Raw genomic sequence first — 20,767 nt, forward strand, 5'->3', positions numbered from 1 at the left:
ATAAATATCCAGAAGTGAAATCGCTGGATCAGATAGCAATTCTATTTTTAATTTTTTGAGGAATCTCCGTACTGTTTCCCATAGTGGCTGTGTCAATGTACATTCCCACCAACAGTGCACAAGGGTTCCCTTTTCTCCACATCCTTGCCAACATGTTTTATTTCTTATCTTTCTGATAATAGCCACTCTGTAAGGTGATACCTCATTGTGGTTTTATCTAATGATTAATGATTTGAACATCTTTTCATGTACCCGTGAGTCATCTGTATGTCTTCTTCGGAAAATGTCTATTCAGATCTTCCACCCATTTTCAAGCAAATTATCTGGTTCTTTTTGCTGTTGATATATAAGTTCTTTATATATTTTGGACCTTACTGCCTTATCAGATATATGATTTGCAAATACTTTCTCCCATTCAATAGGCTGACTTTTCATTTTGTTGATGGTTTTCTTTGCTGTGCAGAGGCTTTTTTGGTTTGATATGGTCCTATTTGTTTATTTTTGCTGTTGTTACTTTTGCTTTTGGTATCAAATTCAAAAAAATTATTTCCAAGACCTATGTTAAGGGGCTTACTGCCTACGCTTTCTTCTAGGAGTTTTACTGTTTCAGATCTTCATGCTCAAATCTTTAATCCATTTGAGTTAATTTTTATGTATGATGTAAAATAGTGGTCAAGTTTCATTCTTTTGCATGTAGTTGTCCAGTTTTCCCAGCCCCATGTATTGAAGACAGTGTCCTTTCCCCCATCGTATATTCTTGGCTCCGTTGTCAAAAATTAATTGACCACATATTATTTCTGGAGTCTTTATTCTTTCCATTGATTTATGTGTCTGATTTTATGCCAATATCATACTGTTCTAATTACTACAGCTTTGTAATATAGTTTGAAACCAGGGAGCATAATGCCTCCAGTTTTGTTCTTCTTTCTCAAGATTGCTTTGGGTATTCAGAGTCTTTTGTGGTTCCATACAAATTTTAGGATTATTTTTCCTATTCCTGTGAAAAATGTCATTGCAATTTCAATAAGCAGTCCATTGAATCTGTGGATTGCTTTAGATATCATGAACATTTTAACATAGTGATTCTTCCAATCCATGAGCACAGCATATCTTTGCATTTATTTGTGTCTTCGATTTCTTTCATCAATATCTTGTAGTTTTTTATATATGGGTCTTTCACCTCCTTGGTTAAATCTATTCCTAGGTATTTTATTCTTTTTGATGCAATTATAAGTAGAATTGTTCTCTTAATTTCTTGTTCTGATAGTTTGTTATTAGTGTATAGAAATGCAACAGACTTTTGCTTACTGATTTTTATTATGCTTTGATTTAACAAAGTTGAACCTAAAACAAAGAAAGCAGTTGTCTGAGAAAGGGCAGTGTTTCTCAGAGCAAGGACAAACAGGATGAGCGCTTGAATTGTAAGGACAATAACAAAACCTGCAGAACCACTGAGGAAGTTCAAACATTCTCTCAAACGCACTCCTTCACCTCCAAAACAAACAATGAATGAATTTTGAAACTTGTAGGAGACACAAGATGCCTCAGAAAACAACTCAGGGTGATTAGCCAGAGTAGCATTCATCGTAATAAAACTTCATGAGCTTTCACCATATGCTTCACGTTTATTTATTGAGCTTGTCTTCTTTTTGTTTTTACAAGGTTTCTATTCTCGAAAGTGCCCCTCCCTGCCACCCTCCCATGTTTGCTGTGGCCTCTTGAGCCTTGCGCTATTGAAAGCAAATTCCAACAAGCAGGTGCCTCAATGTTCAGTGGTTGACTTTTTCCTAAAGATATTTTCTCAGTTTTAAGTTTAATTACTATTCATGAGTCTCTTGCCACATTGAAGTGATCTCAAATGAGCCTTATGTACACGGTGAACAAGTAAGGAAGTAGAAGACGTAAGGGTGTTTAAATGCATATCATAAATGAGACTTCAAATTATATTCAAAATGTAGTTACATACATTTCTTCTTCTGTTTCTCCCTACTTCTTCCTTGCCAGTCTTGACTAGTAAAGTTATTTGTTGTTGTTACTTGTTTGGTTTTTTTATCTTTTTTGTTTGTTTGTTTTTGGTTTTTTGTTTTTTCTTCTTTCTCATATCTTCGGAATGCTAAGGGCTGGAGCGGGGTGTGGGGGAAGAGGTTGAATGACTAGGGCAAGTCCCTCGCTCAACACATTATACAGATGAAATCTGTTTATAACAAATACCAATGAGTTAAGCAAGATTTAAAATTACATAGTTTAGAAATGAAATAGACTCTCTACTTGACTAAACTTTAGTCAGGCTCCTTAAGCTCTCTAAGTTTCAGCCTTGCATCTGTCCTTGTGGGGCCTACATTGCCCAGTTTTAGCAAGAATCCTGCTAAGTCAGTTTAGAGAAAATACCCCACCTTTGATCTCATCACCCTGACCTGCCTTTAGCAAGAATCCTGTTAGGTCTATTTAATCAAATCCCCAGAACACCACCACCACCACCACACCACCACCACCACCACCACCAACACGTTTCCTCCTGTATTTTCATCCACTGCCCGCTATCCTGCTTCTTGGTTAGAAATCTCTCCTTTTCCTTGTTTTCAAAATTGAGCCCAGTTCTATACCAAGGCCCCTTTTCCCCTATTGCAATGGTTTTCAAATAACATTTTTTTTTTTATTGCTTTAACTACTGTCAGGCTTTGTTTTCCTTTAGCAACCTCAACACTTGATTTTTTTCTTCCCTTATCAAGTGAGAACTTTCACCTTTTCACTTAAAGGAAGCACTTTACGGCTTTTTCCTTCTTTTTCTTTTTCTTTTCTGGTTTTTTTTTTGGCATTTCCAAATTGCCAGCATCACTACTCTTGTGTTTTGGGGGCCATTATTAAGTAAAATAGAGGTTACTTGAGCACAGGCATTTTGATACCATTACAGTTGATCTGATAACTTAGAAGGTTATTAAGTGACTAACTGGCGAGGAGCATATTCAGTGTGGAGCATATTCAAGTCTTACCACCTCCAGAACTGTGCCTTTATAGATATTGATTTTAAACTGGTCATTAAGAAACAAAAGACTCAGAAAGAACCTTTGACCCTCCCCCTTTCTTGCCAAAAACATTAAGATAGAAAGGCTGACTCCAAGAAAGAAATCTTAGGATGCTTCCTTTAGCCTAATTTGAATTGAGTATGATGGATGGGAGGGCTTCAGGCAGGGGCCTGGCGGCAGGATCAACCCGGCCTACCTTTGTTTTCTGGGTTGCCTGGAAGAAATTTGCCTGACATGTGTGTTCCACTCTTTTTTCAATTACCTTTAAACCTCCCATTTTCACTTTTCCATTCCCCTCTTTTCCTTGTCCAAAATGAAATTTATACCTAATTTTTCCAGACTATCTATCTTTGGACTTTTCATGCTTATGTGAATTATTCATGTGCACATATTTTCATGCTTATGTGAATTATTCATGTGCACGTATTAAAACTCTGGTTTTCTTCTGTTAATCTTCTGTATGTCATTTGAATTATTAACTCAGCTAGAAGAACGTAGAAGGTGGGAGGAAACCAAAATTTTTTTTGGCCTCCACTAAAGAGATGATTCACAGCCCAGCCAGGACAGAGAGAGGCTGCAGGAGATTTCATCACACTACTCAGAATGGTGCACAATCCAAAACTTATGAATTCTTTATTTCCGGAATTTTCCATTTAAGATTTTTGGACCACAATTGACCACAGGTAACTGCCACCACAGAGAAGTGCAGGACTACTGTAGTACAAAGATAAGTCATAATATGTTCCAGTAAGAAATCTAAATAATGTGGCGGAACTAAATCAGATACACCAATATCTATAAAACCCAAGAAAAACAATAAATTCACAAAAGGCATAATGACAAAGAACTATGAGAGTTCATATAAGGGGGAAATGATATGCAGAGGAAATAGTCAAAAACTACTCTGAGGTTAGAACTCTGGGAACCTGGGAAGAGAATGTTGCTACTGATGTGATTAAGGGACCTAGGAAGAGAAACACTTGAAAAACGATGGCAGTTTGGTTTTAGACATTTTAAATTGCAATGCCTGTGGGATACCCGATGGAAATGAGAGTGACCTTTCTTTGAGAAAAGCAGAGAGGCCAGACATAAGGATGCGGCTCTGTTGTGTAAGGAGATAATAGCTGAGTGGCAGTGGAAGAGACCATCAGGAGAGGGTGTACAGAAACAAGAGAGAAGTTTGGAGAACACTTATACAATTCGTGCAAAAGCAAGGAAAGGGAGAGTGAAATAAGCCCAAAACATGAGAAATAACGTAGACCTGTAAAATGTAGTGAATGCCTATTGTTTTTGCCCATCTAAGGCCACACCCCATCGTCCAGTAGTAGACCACCTTACTGCCATGGGAGCCTCCTATGTGATTTAAGTGGGGCTGCCCAGGGAACATATGTCCACTCTATGGTAGAGCTGTGGAGGAAGTCCTTCTCTAGTAGGATTGCTATGAGTCTAGGGGCTTCTTAGTCCATTTTCCACCATGTGAAAAAAGGTTAACTATAAGTAGAAAAAAGACAGTTTCTCTATACCATCACCAATCCTCTGGATACAGTTGTGCCTAAAGCTGGTTCTGCCACTGACTCTTCAGTTATCTGAACCAGTGAATTCCCTTTCTGACCTAAGCTAATTAATATTAAGTTTCTTTCACTTTCAAATTAAAGAGTCCTGCTTGACATGTAAAGTAATTATTTAATAGACATCTTTTAAAGCTAACAAATGAATGCTACATCTAGAACCTATGGGAAAACAAAAAGATAAGTTTTACCACCATTTAAACCTTCATTTTTTTTCTTTTTCTCAATACATGGGCTCTTTTCTCTACTTGGCTATCTTGTCAAATGGCATCATTAAATAACACAAAACAATAGGGCTATCCGATCCTGTGCCCACCGTGCCAAGACCTTCACATTACACCAGAAATGAAATGATCATCCTAGTTGAAAGTCACCCAGAGGTGGTTTCAGGTTCTGTTTTGCCATGGACTATCTTCTGCAGAAGCCGAGTCATTCACATTCCCAATAAGGACACTGTTTGGTGTAGGTAGATGTTCTTTCTCTTTTGTGGAGGTAAAGGTAGGGAGAGAGAGGGCACCTCATAATGCATTTAGACTCAGTGACGATCAAAATTACAATGAAATACCAAGTCCAGCCAGTTTTCTAGGTTGTCAAGTAACTTCTAGCATAGTTTATACCTTCTTATTGAGACCCAAACTTTTAAGTGACTGCTATTTCTCTACTCTTCAAAGTTTACTCATTATTATTTTACCAATATAAACCATAGTTTTCTAAGATTTGAGCAAAGAATAGTCCAGAAAGACGATCTTTAAGTTTAAGAGGTGGCTAATCAAGTAATCCCAACTCCGTTTCTTCAAGATGCATTTTTTCCATTTTTTTCCTCAGGTTTTCTTACACTGTTTACTGAAGCCACCATGGTGCTGGTACATTCCTACCCACAACACAAGCGCACGCATGCCCACGTTTCACTCACGAAATTCTTCCTTAAAAGGACACAAAAAGCGTCTTTCCTAACTATATTATTTAAAGGAGAAAGATGCCTTGTTTAATCATACATCATTAAAGGGAAAAGGATTATTATGAAACAGTATGCATAGAATGACATCACTACTATAAATGAGGTTAAATAAAATCGAGAAATATATGCTTCAAAATATTAACAGTTTTTATCTCTGGGTGATAATTTTTATTTTTTCCTTTCATCTCCCTATATTTACCAAAGTCTTAAGCAATATACATGTATTCCTGTTTCAATTAGAAAAATAAAGTTAAATCATGGGGGAGAGAGGGTTAAATCTCTCATCTAAGTTCCTCCAAACACAATTAAGACAAGCTAGATTTTTTTTTCTAATTTTACTAAAGAAAAAGAAATTTTAAAAGCTGTGATACACTTTTTGAAAAGGTTTACAACTTTTTCTGACTTTAACATCACTATTAACAAGTTTCTCAGCCTTATCCCATTCTACATTCAGTTTCTCAAATCCCTCTCACCCCAGTAAGCCTGGTGTCAGAGCACAAGTAGTCTGGATTCTTACTTCTCATCTCTGACCCTCTCGCAGATGGCAGGGGCCACCCTACTTTCTATCACCTGCAACATAGCCCCACAGGCCTTCTCCCGTTTACTGCCAAGACCAGAATGCCTTTCAGCTTTGCTGCTTGCCAAGGGCCTCCCACTCAGTACTGCCAGGGATAAAGTGTAGAAAGCACGCCTCTTCAACTCAGGGCCGGGGCAGATGCCACGAGGAGAGAACTCATCCTTCAGAGCCATCTCACCTCTGCATGCAAGGAATAGCCTTGTCCATCACAGGCCCAATTATGTGACAATCTTTTAGCACAGTGCTTCTCAAAGTGTGGTCCAGGAACTCTTGAGATTACCAAGACCCTACTAGAGTATATGCAAGGTCAAAATTGTTTTCATAATAATACTAAGACTGTATTTTCCTTTTTCACTCTCATTCTTTTTTGAATCAATGGATTTTTCACAAAGATAGAAGACAATTTGGTGACGTCCAGAGGGGAGGGGTATTAGGGGCTGGGAGAAAGCGGGGAAGGATTTAAGAAGTACAAATTAGTAGTTGATGGATGGTCATGGGGTTGGGGAGCACGGCACAGGGAATGCAGTCAGCATTAATGTAATGGCTAGGTGGAGAGCCAGAGGAGAGAAAGAGTAATTAAGGGGATCATTTTATAAACTATATAAATGTCTAACCAATGTACTGTGTACTTGAAACTAATAACAAAATAAATTTTTTAAATGGATTTTTCTAGAGGCAACATGACATATATCAGAACACATTGAATGCAGAAGCATATGAGTCTCCAATTGTCTTCTACTAAGCCAGATAATAAAAACATTTGCAAGGATGTAAAATAATGCCATTCTTCTCACTAATTATTTTGTCATGGAAAATAGTTATTTTTTATTTAAAAAACATTAACATGGTATGGGATTATTAATGTTATTGTTAAGAAATAAATATTTTTAAATTTTCTCAACATTAATTTCTATAATGGTAAATATCAATAGATATAAACACATAAACTAAAGCCGTTAGTATCTGCAATAACTTTTAAGAGTATATACAAAGGGATCTTGAATCCCAAAGGTTTGGTCTAACACAGGGGTCCCCAATCTCCAGGCTGCACAGCAGGAGATGAGCAGCAGGCAAGCAGGTGAAGCTCCATCTATATTTGCAGCCCCTCTCCAGCGCTAGCATCGCCACCTCAGCTTCACCTCAGATCATCAAGCATTAGATTCTCATAAGAGCACCCATCCATGATGCCAAAAGGTTGGGGACCACTGGTCTAACACATACGAATGACACACAGGCTCTTATATACCACCTAACTGACAAATTGGGAGCTTCTAATCAATCTTACCTAATATACCTGTCATCTTGTTTAGCCTATATCCCTCCACACAAGATTGTTTCTACTGAGACATTGCCATTGTCACTTTTCTATTCAAACTGCCACACAATACACACACACACACATACACAAACACACGCACACACACACACACACACACACACACACCCTATTGCCAAGAGTCTAAAGTCCTAACATTAAAGAACCTCAATTATCTCTCTCCAATGTTCCATTCTCCCTTTACTATCCCTCAGAAGCACACTTAAACTCCCTACCCTAATCAAACAGTTCCAATAAATCTTGTATTTTACCTTCATTCTGACTTTTTATGGCCCCACCTAGAATTCTGATATTCCTCTTTGCAAAGTATCCAGCTCCTAAGTGTCCCACATGGGCCCAACCCCCTCTGCTTCATGTTGCTGTGCTCACCCCTTCTTGTCCAGACTTCTACATCCATAGTATTTATTTGTTTAGCACTTATTGTGTTCTTTCTTGTATTATCATCTGTTCATGAAAATGGACACATCTTTAGTAAGATCATGAACATCTAGAGAGGGTGAACGAATTACTTTTTATATCTTCCTATACCTTTAACAAAACATCATACGTATAAGACACTCAATTTAACAACAATGACTAATTTAACAGATTAAAGAAAGGATGAGAGGTAATTAGTAATGAGTACATAAGTATCTGAGTGTAATTCTGAGAAATACAAATTGATACCTTGAGAGTCATTCTCCAAGATCTCTGAGGAGCCAGATTTCCCAGTCACAAGTTTCAATGTTCATTCTATGAAACTTCAGCAGAATCAGCTCAGTGTGACCCTGATACTACGAATAAACTAATAAAACACCAATGTTTCCAAACTACTCTAAAAATGACAGCTATGGGCTATGGAGAAATCTATGTCTAAACGAAGAGAAAATAATTCTGAAAAATTTAGAAATTAGATGGAGTAACAACTTTACTGTTTCCTTCTACTTAGATGATACATGGGTTCGATTATAACATACTATTTCTTTTACACTATTTTTTATTAATTTGTCTTCATCAACTATAGGAATTGCTGGTTTATCTTGAATTAAATGATACACTTCAGTTGATTGGAATAATTTGGAAAGTTATATTGGTATTAAATTTATTGTCAAAAGGTTGAGGTTAAGCAGCATTCATTCATTCAACAAATATTTCCTGAATATCTACTATATGCTACTCATTATGCTAGTTATGGAAATCAAGAAGGAGATTGAGAAAAACTCAGTTCCTAACCTCACAGATCTTACAGACTATTGTAGGGTTCAGATAAAAACAGATAATTACAGTATGACCTTGTAAGTGCTAGGGTAGGATCCATGAATGTGAAGAAGAGAGGATAATTAACCCACCTTAAAGTAATGGGATTGTCAAATTCTTCCTGGAGAAAGCAACATATATGATGAAATATGAAGAAAAAAGGAGAATAAGGTTGGAGAAATATGGGGGTAGGGGTAGATAGTGCAGGGGCTTAAATATCTGTCAAGAAGTTTAGGTTTTATTCTAACAGGAATGAGAAACCATTTGAGGATGGTGGAATGATCATATTTGCATATTAGGGATATAAGTCTGACAGCGATGTGGGTGACAAAGAGAGACATGAAACAAGACTGGATACAGTGGGTGGCAGCAGCAACACAACAGACAGTTATTAAGCACTTACAGCATGCCAAGCACAAGACAGATAGTGAGATAAAATATGTAATTTAATCTCCTCTCCTCAACAATTCCATAAAGTAAGTAAAAATATCCCCATTACACAAAACAAAACACTGGAGTTTAGAGAGATTAAGTAATAAATATTTAAAAGTTATTATGACAGGACTTTTATGCATTTGATGTGGGAAGTAGGGAGAGAGAGGAGTCAAAAATAACACCCAGTTTTTCGGTTTAGTCAACTGAACGGTGGTGACGCCCATCACTCAGACTGGCAAAACAGGATTACCAGAAGGTTTTGATAAAGAAAGGATGGAGTTGATGAGTTCCATTTTAGACAGATTTAGACCTGTTGAGCTGGGGGAGAGAGTTAGATACCAATGGGCAATAGCATGTACAAAGCTGAACCTCACAAAAGAAATCTGAACCAAGCCGACCTGTTTAGAAAACTTCTACAGAGAAATGATAGCTGCAGCCACAGGAGTGACTGAGGACATGTGTAAAATTAAAAGAAAGAGGGTTTGAGATAGAACCCCAAGAAACACCGATATTTAAAGGATAAGCAAAAGACATTGAAATTGAGAAGAAGCAGCCAGAGAGGTAAGAAAAATGAATTAGATGCAGTCACAGGCAAGAAAAGGGTGTGTTTCAAGTAGGATGTGTTCAAACGCACGATCGAAATTAACAGAGAGGTAAAGCCTGAGAAATGCTCACTGTATTTAGCAATAAGGTTTGGGGTGACGCCTTATAAAGTAACTTCAAGAAAGCGTTGGGGACAGAGCCAACCACAATATGTTCAGGAGTGACTGGAAGGTAAGGAAATGGAATAGGAATTTACACATTTCTACCATCCAGTTAAATTGAAATGGCTGTTCTCCCAGATAAATTTGGGCACTTGGTGACTTTTGCCAAATGACTTAATTGTGCCTCAGTTTTGAGGGAAACTGATAGGTCTTAATTTTCTCACAATACTGTTTTGAGAATCAAATGTCATTAATCAAGAAATGACATTGTAAGGTGAAAAACAGCTTGTGGAGGAACTAGCATCAGGTTTTAGAGCTAGCCCTAACTATTGCAGAGACAGCTTCAGCAGGGAAAATTATAATAATATTTTTTTTCTTGTTTTATTGAAACAAGAGGAATATCAGCAAAGAACATCATCCTGCTTCAAATGCTTATACAGTTCCCAGTGGCTTCGAGAAACTGGCATCAGTTCTACCTTGACATCCTGGCACTTGGACAACATAGGAGGCGATTGACTCTGGAAAATAAACCAGCCTCTCCATGTGATGATAGTCTTCAGTCTTCAACAGTAGAATGGGCATAGGTTTTGAAGTGCAGTCACCCTGGAGTGGAATCCTCACTCCACCGCTTCTGTGCCATGAATTTGCATGAGTATTTAATGTAGCTGAGACTGGTGATACATAGATTACTGACCCTGTGAGGTTAGGAGGGTTAATGGGATGGTGTATGAGAAAGCACTGAGCACAATGCTTGGCACATGATCAGTATGCCATGAACAATAGCTGTCATTCTTGTTAGGATGGGACCTGCTTCCTCTGCTAGAGTGAAGGCCTCACCCAGGACATGTACTTAAATGGAATTCATCCTGTCATTAGGGACAAAGCCAGCGTCTACTTTTTCTCATTAATATGTGTAGGTGTAGAATATACCTAGATTCTGAGACGCCTGCTCCTAAAGTAAACTGTAGAGCATCATGATTTTGTATACAAACTCAGTTACCTGGTATCATCAATAGCATGCATCCATTACCAAGAGGGTTTGTATGTTTTCTAGCATATGCGTTCAATACATATATAAAGCAGAATCTGTTACCAAACTCCAAATCGGCCTACTGATTTTACCATCACCATTCATCTGAAATTTGGGCTAACTTTCTCTCTCGCTGTCCCTGAAGAAAAGAGACACATCTCTCACTTTTCCCGATGAGACCAAAGTGGGTCCTGCTCTCCTACTTGCTTTATCAACTGACAAGGTCAGGTCAGCATGGAGGGCCCTGGGTTCTTTCAGCTAGCAAATCCCATACAGAAGTCCTGAATTAAGTCTAAATTTAAACCCACAGTTATATTTATTTCTAGAGGTATCATATAAACTCCCAGCCATTCACGTTTCAGTAGTGATGTAAATTTTGGACAAAAACAGAGCTAATTCCTAAATACGGCCTCAGAAGTCCTGTGGAGGAGAAGGAATGTTCATAATTTCAATATATATTGTAACAACCAAATTATTTCATTAGTCTCCACACTTAAAGTTTACATTTTCAAAAATCTATTACTAGTGTTTGATGAAAGGAAAATAGAGGCAAATGGTAAAGCCTTTCTCAAGGTCAGAGTCACCATGGAAACTAACAGTAAAACCAAAGTCACTGGGCTGACATATTTCTCTCTGAACTTTTTATTTCATTAATCCTAGCTGTCATTTTATAGCAGTGCTTTCCTCTACGAATTGCCTCACCCATAAGTGCTCAAACCTTAGACAATTCTGCTAAGAACGGTAAAGCTGTATCAAGTAACACAATAATATAATGATAATAACCAAGCATTGGACATATAATTTGAGCCAGGCATGATATTAAATATTTTACACACCTTATCTCATTTGTTATTTGTTATTTATTACTTGAAGTAATACAATGAAAAAAAATCTTATTTATTTGAATTACTACATGTAATGAACTAAATATATGTGCCTAAAATATAGTAAATGCTTAGTAAATGTTATTATTGTTCTTATTTTTTTAGTTCAAATAACTATCCTATGAGTAAGGTTCATTTTTTCAATTCACAGATGTAAAACTTAAGGATTACGGAGATTAAGTTACTTGCTGTGATTCTCCAGCTAATAAGTGACAGAATTAGAATTTCATCCCAGGTCTGTTTGATTCCAAAAGCCAAATTGTTAACCATTATGTTGTATTCTCTACTATAGTTAGAGAGCTAAAGAGTTCACCAAATAGATCAATGATAACTCTGGGTTAATTTTAAATTAGGCCCATAAAACTAAACCCTTAGGGGCCTAAGCAATGCTCATTGGGTTCCCCCCCTCCGCCTCCAAGTATTCAGTTAGCTATGAAGAAGTCAAGATGTTAAATATTTGAATTCGGAAGGCATAAAACTACTAAAATATTAAATGGAAAATTCCAAAAATAAACAATTCATAATTTTTAGATTGTGCACCATTCTGAGTAGCGTGATGAAATCTCCTGCAGTCCCTCTCTGTCCTGCCTGGGCTGTGAATCATCTCTTTAGTGGGGGCCAAAAGAAAGTTTTTGTTTCCCTCTCACCTTCTGTGTTCTTCTAGCTTAGTTAATAATTCAAATGACACAGAATTTTAAAAACTCCTTTGATCTGGATTCACAGATTTTTGTTTTCATTCTCCTTAAACTTCAGGCCAAGAAAGACGACAGAGGCTTTTTGGAAAGAGACAGAAACCAAATTCAAAAAGGCTCCATTCTGAAGATTTTCTACACTTCCAAATCCCATAATCACAAAAGTAATTCAATGACAGTTTCATTTCTTTATAAAATAAATCTCAAGACGTAATGAACTCATTTGACTCCAGAAACAGACAACTAGGAGTAGTTTGAGAATAAATTAGTTTCAGTTACAAACAGGAATCTACTGTTATCTGGAGTTGGAAATGGTACAACTCTCTGAAAACTACATAGTTTCTTAGGTTGTCTAGAGTTTAGTAACATTCTTATTTTTAATAAATTGCACTGTAAATGATCCTAATATTAGCTGTTTGCATTTAGTAATATGGACAGTCCCTTGAGAAAATGCCACTCTGAGTACAAGTAAGTCGCAAACTCCTATTACCGACCACATTAAGTTGCTTTCAGTAAGGGGCTGCATTTTTCTTTCCCTGAGGAATGTCAGTCCTTCTCAACTTCAGGTCTTATTTTTTATTCCTATTTATATCCTTATTTCTCTCCCCTAACCCCTACTGATATTGATAAGATATTGATAACATAAGGGATTCAAATGTACATTAAATTTAAAGAAAAACTCTTTGAACTACAGTCATAGTTGAAAAGCAATGGGTTTTATGACAGAGAAATGAAGTCTCTGCCCCTCACCATCTCCCTATCTGGGGAGATGGTGAGGGGCATAGACTTCATGAGGAAACAGGAACATGGCGTAAACCACGGACAACATAAAAACAGCACACCTCTCACCCAGCTACTCTACTTGGAGCATCCCCAGAGAGGAATGAATACCTAACTCAATTAAGGGGAAAAGTTTACCTCTGCCTTCATAGTAACTGTGTCGAGAGCTCAAATTCCCACCTAGCAGAGCTGACTTGCCTACAGTTCGTAATTCTGTTACTCTGCACACCTACTCATCCCTTATCACTGCAACTCATTCCCTGTCACCCACGCACAGACCACTGTCCAGTGCTGTGCAGTCAGCAACGAGGTTGCTTTATAAGGGTGATAAAGGAGAATTTACACTCTTAACTGCCAGGAGAGAGAGTGAATTCATTGATGGAATATTTCTAAGATAAAAGGGAGAACAGGACTGAATGTTTTAACACTGCATATAGGTGTTTTCTCTCATATCCAAAGTCTATCCGTAGAATAACAAGTTGATTAATATGCCTTTCTCCGGGAAAACTTTAGAAACTCAGAATTACGAAAACTATTGTTGCCAAAATAGTTTTACTGAAAAAAAGTCATTATATAAAAAGTAAAAGAAAAGAAAATTTTATTCTAAAGTATAGAATTCATGTAACTCACAAGGAAATCCATCTTGTGATTAATAGTAGAGATACATTTGATACAGGCAGATGTTTAATCAATAAATATTTTAAAAAACAAACCAGATAAGCAAACTTCTCCAAAAGGAGCACTGACTGATTTGGAACTCCTCCGTGAGCATTCCCAAAGGGACTCCTTCCCCTTCTAAACTAGCAGAGCACCTGCTTTCAACAGTATTCATTGAACAATTAATCACATACATCCTTGTGATATGCCTTATAATATTTGTTTCAGTGATTACTTAACTACAGCATTTTTGCCTTGTGTTGCATACTTTTCACAGGTTTCCATCATATTTCTTAATTAAACTATAAGCTCTCTGAGGACAGGAGCCTATCATCATCGTAGTTTCTGTAGTCTTAGCATTGTTCCCTTAACGTGACTAAGCGATGAATCTAGATAAGTGGCTGATGATTAATAACTTCTATCCATAGTTCAAAATCTATGGTAATAGTTACTCTGGTTAGAAAGAGTATAATTTTTCAGGCTATAATTCAAAAAATCCATTTCTGATAACATAAAGTTTAAGAAAAAAAAAAACACCAGGTGCTCTTTCTCTCCTCCATCCCTGGTCAGTGCTTCCCAGACCCTCCCTCAACTAATCCACTATTACCCCTACCGCAGGAAAAAGTACAATAGATGACAACAAGCTATTCACACAATGTGTACATAACGACCACACTCCTGTTTAAGATTGCCTGAGGTTCTACCATTTACTGTGTGACACTGGCCAAGTTACTTAACCTCTCTGAACCATATTTTTCTCATGTATAAACTGAAAATAATAATGGTACCTTTATCATAAGATTGTTGTGGATGTAAAATGTGATAATACAAATAAACTGGTTAAAAGAGTTATGTCACATAGTAAAAGACCAATAATTCCTAACTATAATTATTTATATTATATACAATTATATATATTATATACTCTTTGGGTAGTGGGTAAAGGTGCAACTTTGGAATTTAGATACAGGAGGAAAGAAGGGCATTTTCCCATACAGATCCCAATCATACCTGACGTCAGGCAAACTGAGCTCTTGACATCTGTACAGATGTAGATGTGAACAAAACCAATGCTATCTCTGTATCCCGGATTTCATTTCATTTTTAAGTTTCATGCTGTGGCCTTTGACCAACCTCACTGTCCTTAGCAAGCATATCAGAGCTTTCTAGCTGACAGTTATCCGTGTCCCTTAAAATAAAGCCATTACTATTTTTGTTAGTAACAGCTGGAATGGTAGGTATGACAATCGAGATAAGTATCAAACTGGTAAGAGTATTGATTATAAGCAATCATCTCTTATAAGGTCATCAGGAGGTATGGCCCTGGCACTACCGCATTATTTGTCCCATTGTCTTATTAATCATTAGTACCCAAGTTATAGTATAAAAAAGTACTGTATCAAGGGTCTGTTAGCAGAGAATAATCTACTCAGACTACTAGGTCGTTTTTTTCCCTTCTGATCCAATCTTCCCGTAAATAAATTACCCTATAATCAATTCTGTTATATTCTACAGAGTTGCCTGCTTTGCCTGGCAACTTTGATCTGAAGGTACCTTCTCACTATGGTGGCTATTACACCTTTGCTCCACCATCGAACAACATCATGGTCAAATGAATTATGAAAATCCCTTATTTTCTCCAAACCCTTGAAAACAATGATCGCACTGTACACGGTCAAATTAAATGAGAGTGATAATAATAGATCAGAATAGGTCCATTGTCTTGGAGAAAAAATGACCAGAGACCTAAGGGCAACCTTGCTCTTCTGTCCTGCCTTTCTGTCCACTTTTCCAGTTTCTCATCTGAACAAGGCTGAAAGGCATTCATAGAAAATAAACCCCCACCATTTCTCAGAACATAAAGGTTAAAAAAACAAAAAACAACCAGGTGCTCTTTCTCTTTTCCGTCAGAGCTTCCCAGAACCTCCATCATCTAATTTACCATTACTCTCACCCCAGGAAAAAACACAGTAGATGAAAACAAGTTATGCATACAGTGTGTATGTAATGACTACACACACACACTCACACACTTCTGTTTTCTACACACCATTAGCCTGGTCATCCATTAAGGCAAACCAAGAGGTACCTCTCTGCCTCTCCCTCTGGCATCATTGGGTCAGAAACCAATAAGTAACCACAACAGGCAAAAGATTAAAGCAAAAAATGTTTATCTTTGGAGCTTTTTTGCCTACTCTTCAGCAACGCTTACTCTTCCAAAAGGAGGCAGAGCCGATGCTACCTCCAGACTGTCTCTAGGTTCGAGCAATCATTACATTTTATGCAAACCACTTCAGTTTCCTCCTTAACTCCTGTCCTGACCCACTCCAACACTTTCCGTAGTCTCATGAAGATGAATTTTCTAAAAACACAAATCTGATTTTGTTCTACTTTCATTTATAATTCTTTAATTAAAAATATCATTCTAGCATGCATTATAGTTACAGATGCATATGTCATATCTCTCCCAATAAACTGTAAAGTTATGTGAGGGCCCATATTATCTTTCTCATATTAAATAAGCTTCACTCACTCATTCAAAAAATACATAATGAATACATGTTACGTACCAGGCACTACACTAGCCCATGGAGAGATAAGTCAAGTGATTCCTTTCAGTTTGTTTAAAATTGGGGGGAGGATGCTAAGGAAGGGAGGAGGTTGCAGGCATACAAACGGAAAATTATATTACATATTATATTACATATTATAATATAATTGCAATGTATAATGTTAGGATTGCACAGGCATCAGATCATATAGGATCGTATAACCTAGAAGGGGATCCTAATAAACCCTTGAGCACATCAAGAAAGGCTCCTCAGAAAAAGTAGTGACTAAGCCAATACCTGAAGCGTAAGCAGGTGTAGGTGGAAAACCAGGAACTATGGGCAGTCCATTAAGACTGGACTAGTGGCAAAGGATAAGGCTTGAGAAATATGGGAACCAGATTATAAAAGGGCTTAAGCCACACTAAAGTGTTTGAAGTTTATCCTGAAGGAATGTAATTGTTTTTATGAGATGAGTGATATGATCAGATTTGTCTTTAAAATGGCCACTCTAATTAAGAGCACAGTAGTCATTCAAAATATTTGTTGAATGCATAAACAGTTAAGTGTCATTAGCATAATAAAAAATATTTCAAGAATTCAAAAAAGAAAGAAAACAGCATAACAGTGCTGGCTGTGATGCCCTAAAGAGGTTTTATGAAGGAGTTTAACTGGGCATTTTAAAATGTAGGATTTTGATAGGGCAATTCGAGGAAAAGAAGGTCATTCCAGTTGGAAAAAGGCAGGGTGTAATAAGCCAAGAAGTGGTTGAACAAAAGTATAAAGTGAATTCACAGAAGAGTAAATAATTTAGTTTCATGAGTGCTAGGTCTGGAAAAATAGGTTTACTTCTTGGGGTCAAACTTGAGATGAAAGCAGTGCCTTGAATGCCAGGCTGGAGGTTTAGACTTCACCAACCAAGAGACAGTTCCTGGAGGCGTTTTGAAAGAAGATAGGCATACTCCAAGTATTGCTTTAGGTTGAATATGAATTACGAGAAGAGGTTTACAAACAAGGTCAGGCAAGCAGGTGATAGAAACGTGAAAGGGAAAATAAAAAGGTGCAGGAAATATGCTGCAATATACACATCAAAAGAAAAAAGAAAGTTAAGAGAAAGAAGCAAGGTGTAAGGTTGAGTGATGGTGTGAAACAAAGGTTGACTCACAGGCCAACCTACCATACCCACTCCCACACCTCCAGCACCCCCACTAACCTAGACTGGGAGACTGATTTTTTGAATCAGCTTAGTGTGATAATTTGCAGAATGAGGATCTTTTTTTTTTTTTTATCAACCTATTTAATCACTGTCTGCAATAAGAACTTGGAGGTAAGGTGTTTTTAAAAAGGGTGTAAAGAGAAAAGAACATTTGGAGAATGAGAAAGAAATATCCAAATAAACAAAAAGTAGCACCGAAGCCATTTTTAAATCCCCTAAATTAATCACTCAAAGTATGCATTCAGTTGGAGTTTCCCTATGTACTCTAGGAACTCCTTGCCACATATCAGATTTACACCAAGTCATGTGCAAGACCCACTGAACTAAAAGAGCTCAACCCTCTCACTGTTTGAGTCATCTCTTCTACCTGCTCTTTGTACCTTCAGTAACCATAAGAAGCAAAATAATAAAATCAATTGTTCTATTGTCACCAGTTTGAACTCAGGTCACTTTGGTCTCTCAAAACAACAAGTTAATTTAATAGTACTCAGGGATACTGAAAAAAAAAATATTAGAAAACCTTCCAAAATGTCTAACCAACCTCCAGAGGATAGTAGTCTATGACTTGAGAAAAGCTGACTTAAGAAATATCACAGACCTCATCCAAGGGAACAAGGTCATTTGTAAACAGATCTCACAAAAGATTCAATAAATCCCTGGTCCACAAAAATACATTCTATTTTCTCAATCTTTTTCAAAGCCAGAAAATCAAGCTTCTCACAGTAGGCCCATACGTTATTTATTCCATTTTTTTACAGGTGAGGAAACTCGAGTTGTATTCTTTAAAATATGGAGATATTAATGGTCCTAAATTTTCCTTCAAATGGGATGGTTTTCTGCTGGAGCAGATATGAATACTAGCAAATTAATAGATTCTTCTGGAATGGTAGTTCCTTTGTCATCATTTTGTTTGATGACTGTTTTCATCAGGACTTTTTAGAACATCAAATAATTGTTTGTTAGGACTGATTAAGTGATAAATTTTCCTTGGTTTCCCTTTGTTTCCAAAGTAATTACGGGCTTCTCGTCTTTTTGATGTCCACAGAGGCCATAATGAAGGTAGTTAAACACGCAAACAAGAGAATCAGAAACAAGGTGTCAACATATAAATAGATATAATTTATCTGTTGAGGTATCCTACTCACTCATAAACTGGGAATCAAATTGCTAATAAACTTAACCAATTTTCCTAAATTATTTAGGCCTATTTTCCAGTGCCTTTGCCTAGGGGTGGCTCAGGGATCTTTTGTTCCTTTATGATTTTTAAACACCTCTTGACACTGCAAGATAAGAAGATAATTTAAGTCAAAACAATGTGTGGGCTATAGATATGCAGCTGCAAGTCAAGTCTTCAAACGTCTTTCCAAGCATATGACCACCCCTACTCCTACCTAGAAATACTTTAGTCAGCTCAACTGTTCCTTCTACTTGAAGAGACTGCAACTTGACAGGAAATGCTTAGAAAGTTGTTTTATTTTCCAAAATATTGATATAATATGTGGGAATTTTGGTTTTTCTAACGTATCATTTCTTAGACATTAAACTAAATGATTAATTAAACCATGCCAGAGCTGGAACTATAGTTTACTAAAGAACATGAATATGTGGACCCCAAAACCTTTCAAAGAGAAGTCACGCTCTGATACCCCATGGCATCAGAAAGTTCTACTTCTTGAGTAGCGTGTGTTTCAACCCAGGTGAGATACATCTAACACAAAGTATGCCAACCTATTTATAATGTTTTTAGCAAGCAGCTCATCTGATTAAAATTTCCCTGTCATTTAAGGTCAGATACATTGGGAAATGCTAAATTTCCAAAAGTAGAGAATAGTATAGAGCATTTCTCAAACATCTTGGACTGCAAAAATTTTTTGTAACATAAATTGACATCGCCCAGAAGAGACGAACAATATGGAAAATACTGCGTACTGCTATTCATCATTAGTTGTCGCTGGAACAAGAGCATAAGGGGACAAAATCAGGGCACTGAGTGAACAAAGTTTTAAAAAGTGGGGAGGGAGTTTTGGGGAAGATGTGGAAAGCACGCTTTGTCCACTTCACAATTTTAAGAAATAATCATAGAATATGAACTATGTAAATAACTAGGAATCTGTATCATCCTTCTTTTTTTTTTTTTTTTTTTTAGATTTTGACCTTAAGTGCTCTCTGTACAATAAGTCCCTTCAGGTCTAAATGCTTCATGTAACGTACACAGGAAAGACGGAACTACATTATATCTCATTGGCAGTTGTAATCACGGAGGAACTGTTAACAAGTGCGGCGTGCGAGCCACTAACTTTGCTGGGAAGATTTAAGTATGCCATTCCTACCTAAAAAGCATCTCTTAAGGTGCTTCCCGCGCTCAAACACTTGATAAACTTTTATATAAAATCTTATAACCACTAGTGTCTGACCACTCAGCTCATCAGGCAATTTTTAGCTCCCTCAACGCCATCAGCTCTTTAACCCCAGCTAAGGAGCCCGGTCTAGTAAAAATCAAGTGCCACCGATCAGTTACCGCCTCATACTTGAAAAATGTAACGAAATTCTTTCTCCCACACTTTTCCCACACAAATAGCGTTCATGTACAAATGGAAGTCTACCGACAGCAAAAGCACGGAAGGGCCGCCAGGCCGGCGCCGTACCTGGTTGAAGTGCAGTTGCCCGGGCTGCAGGGCGCCCTCCGCGGGGGCGGCTCCCAGCTGCTCGAGCAGGCGCCCCAGCTGCGCCACCGACAGGCTCCGATTCGTGCCGAACACGTTTAGCACATCCTCGCTGAAGGCAAGCCCGGGCCCCGCCGCCGCCCCTCCGAGGCTGGCGGCCACCAGCAGCAGGAGCCCGGCCACCGCTCGGCCCCGGGCCATCCTGGCCGGGGCTGCCCCTCGCGTGCCCCAAGCGGGCTGGAGCACACGAGGACGCGCTGGGCGCACCAGCATCCGTGCCCAAGGGCGCGCAGGTCAGGCGTCGGCGCCCGTCCTAGTCAGCGCTGGCGCGGGGCGCCCCTGGTCCTCCACCGCCTTCGAAAGAGCAGCAGCCCGCGACCTGCAGGACATCGAAGTGGCCGTGCAGCCGGAGGTGGAGACCGATAGGCAGAACGGGCCCCCGGGCCTCCTGTAGAGCCT

General features: G+C 38.0%; 1 protein-coding gene across 1 annotated transcript in view; it reads right to left on the reverse strand.

The window, feature by feature from the left end:
• The window catches only part of SLC39A8 (solute carrier family 39 member 8), a 71,927-nt gene extending 51,160 nt beyond the window's left edge, over positions 1-20,767 (reverse strand). Inside the window, exon 1 of the mRNA XM_039848673.1 lies at positions 20,291-20,767. Within this exon, the coding sequence (XP_039704607.1) occupies positions 20,291-20,581 (291 nt within the window). The 5' untranslated portion in view covers positions 20,582-20,767. The remainder of the gene's footprint in view (positions 1-20,290) is intronic.

Source organism: Pteropus medius, unplaced genomic scaffold (assembly GCF_902729225.1).
Source record: "Pteropus medius unplaced genomic scaffold, Ma_sr-lr_union100, whole genome shotgun sequence".
In the NCBI taxonomy this organism is placed as follows: domain Eukaryota; kingdom Metazoa; phylum Chordata; class Mammalia; order Chiroptera; family Pteropodidae; genus Pteropus; species Pteropus medius.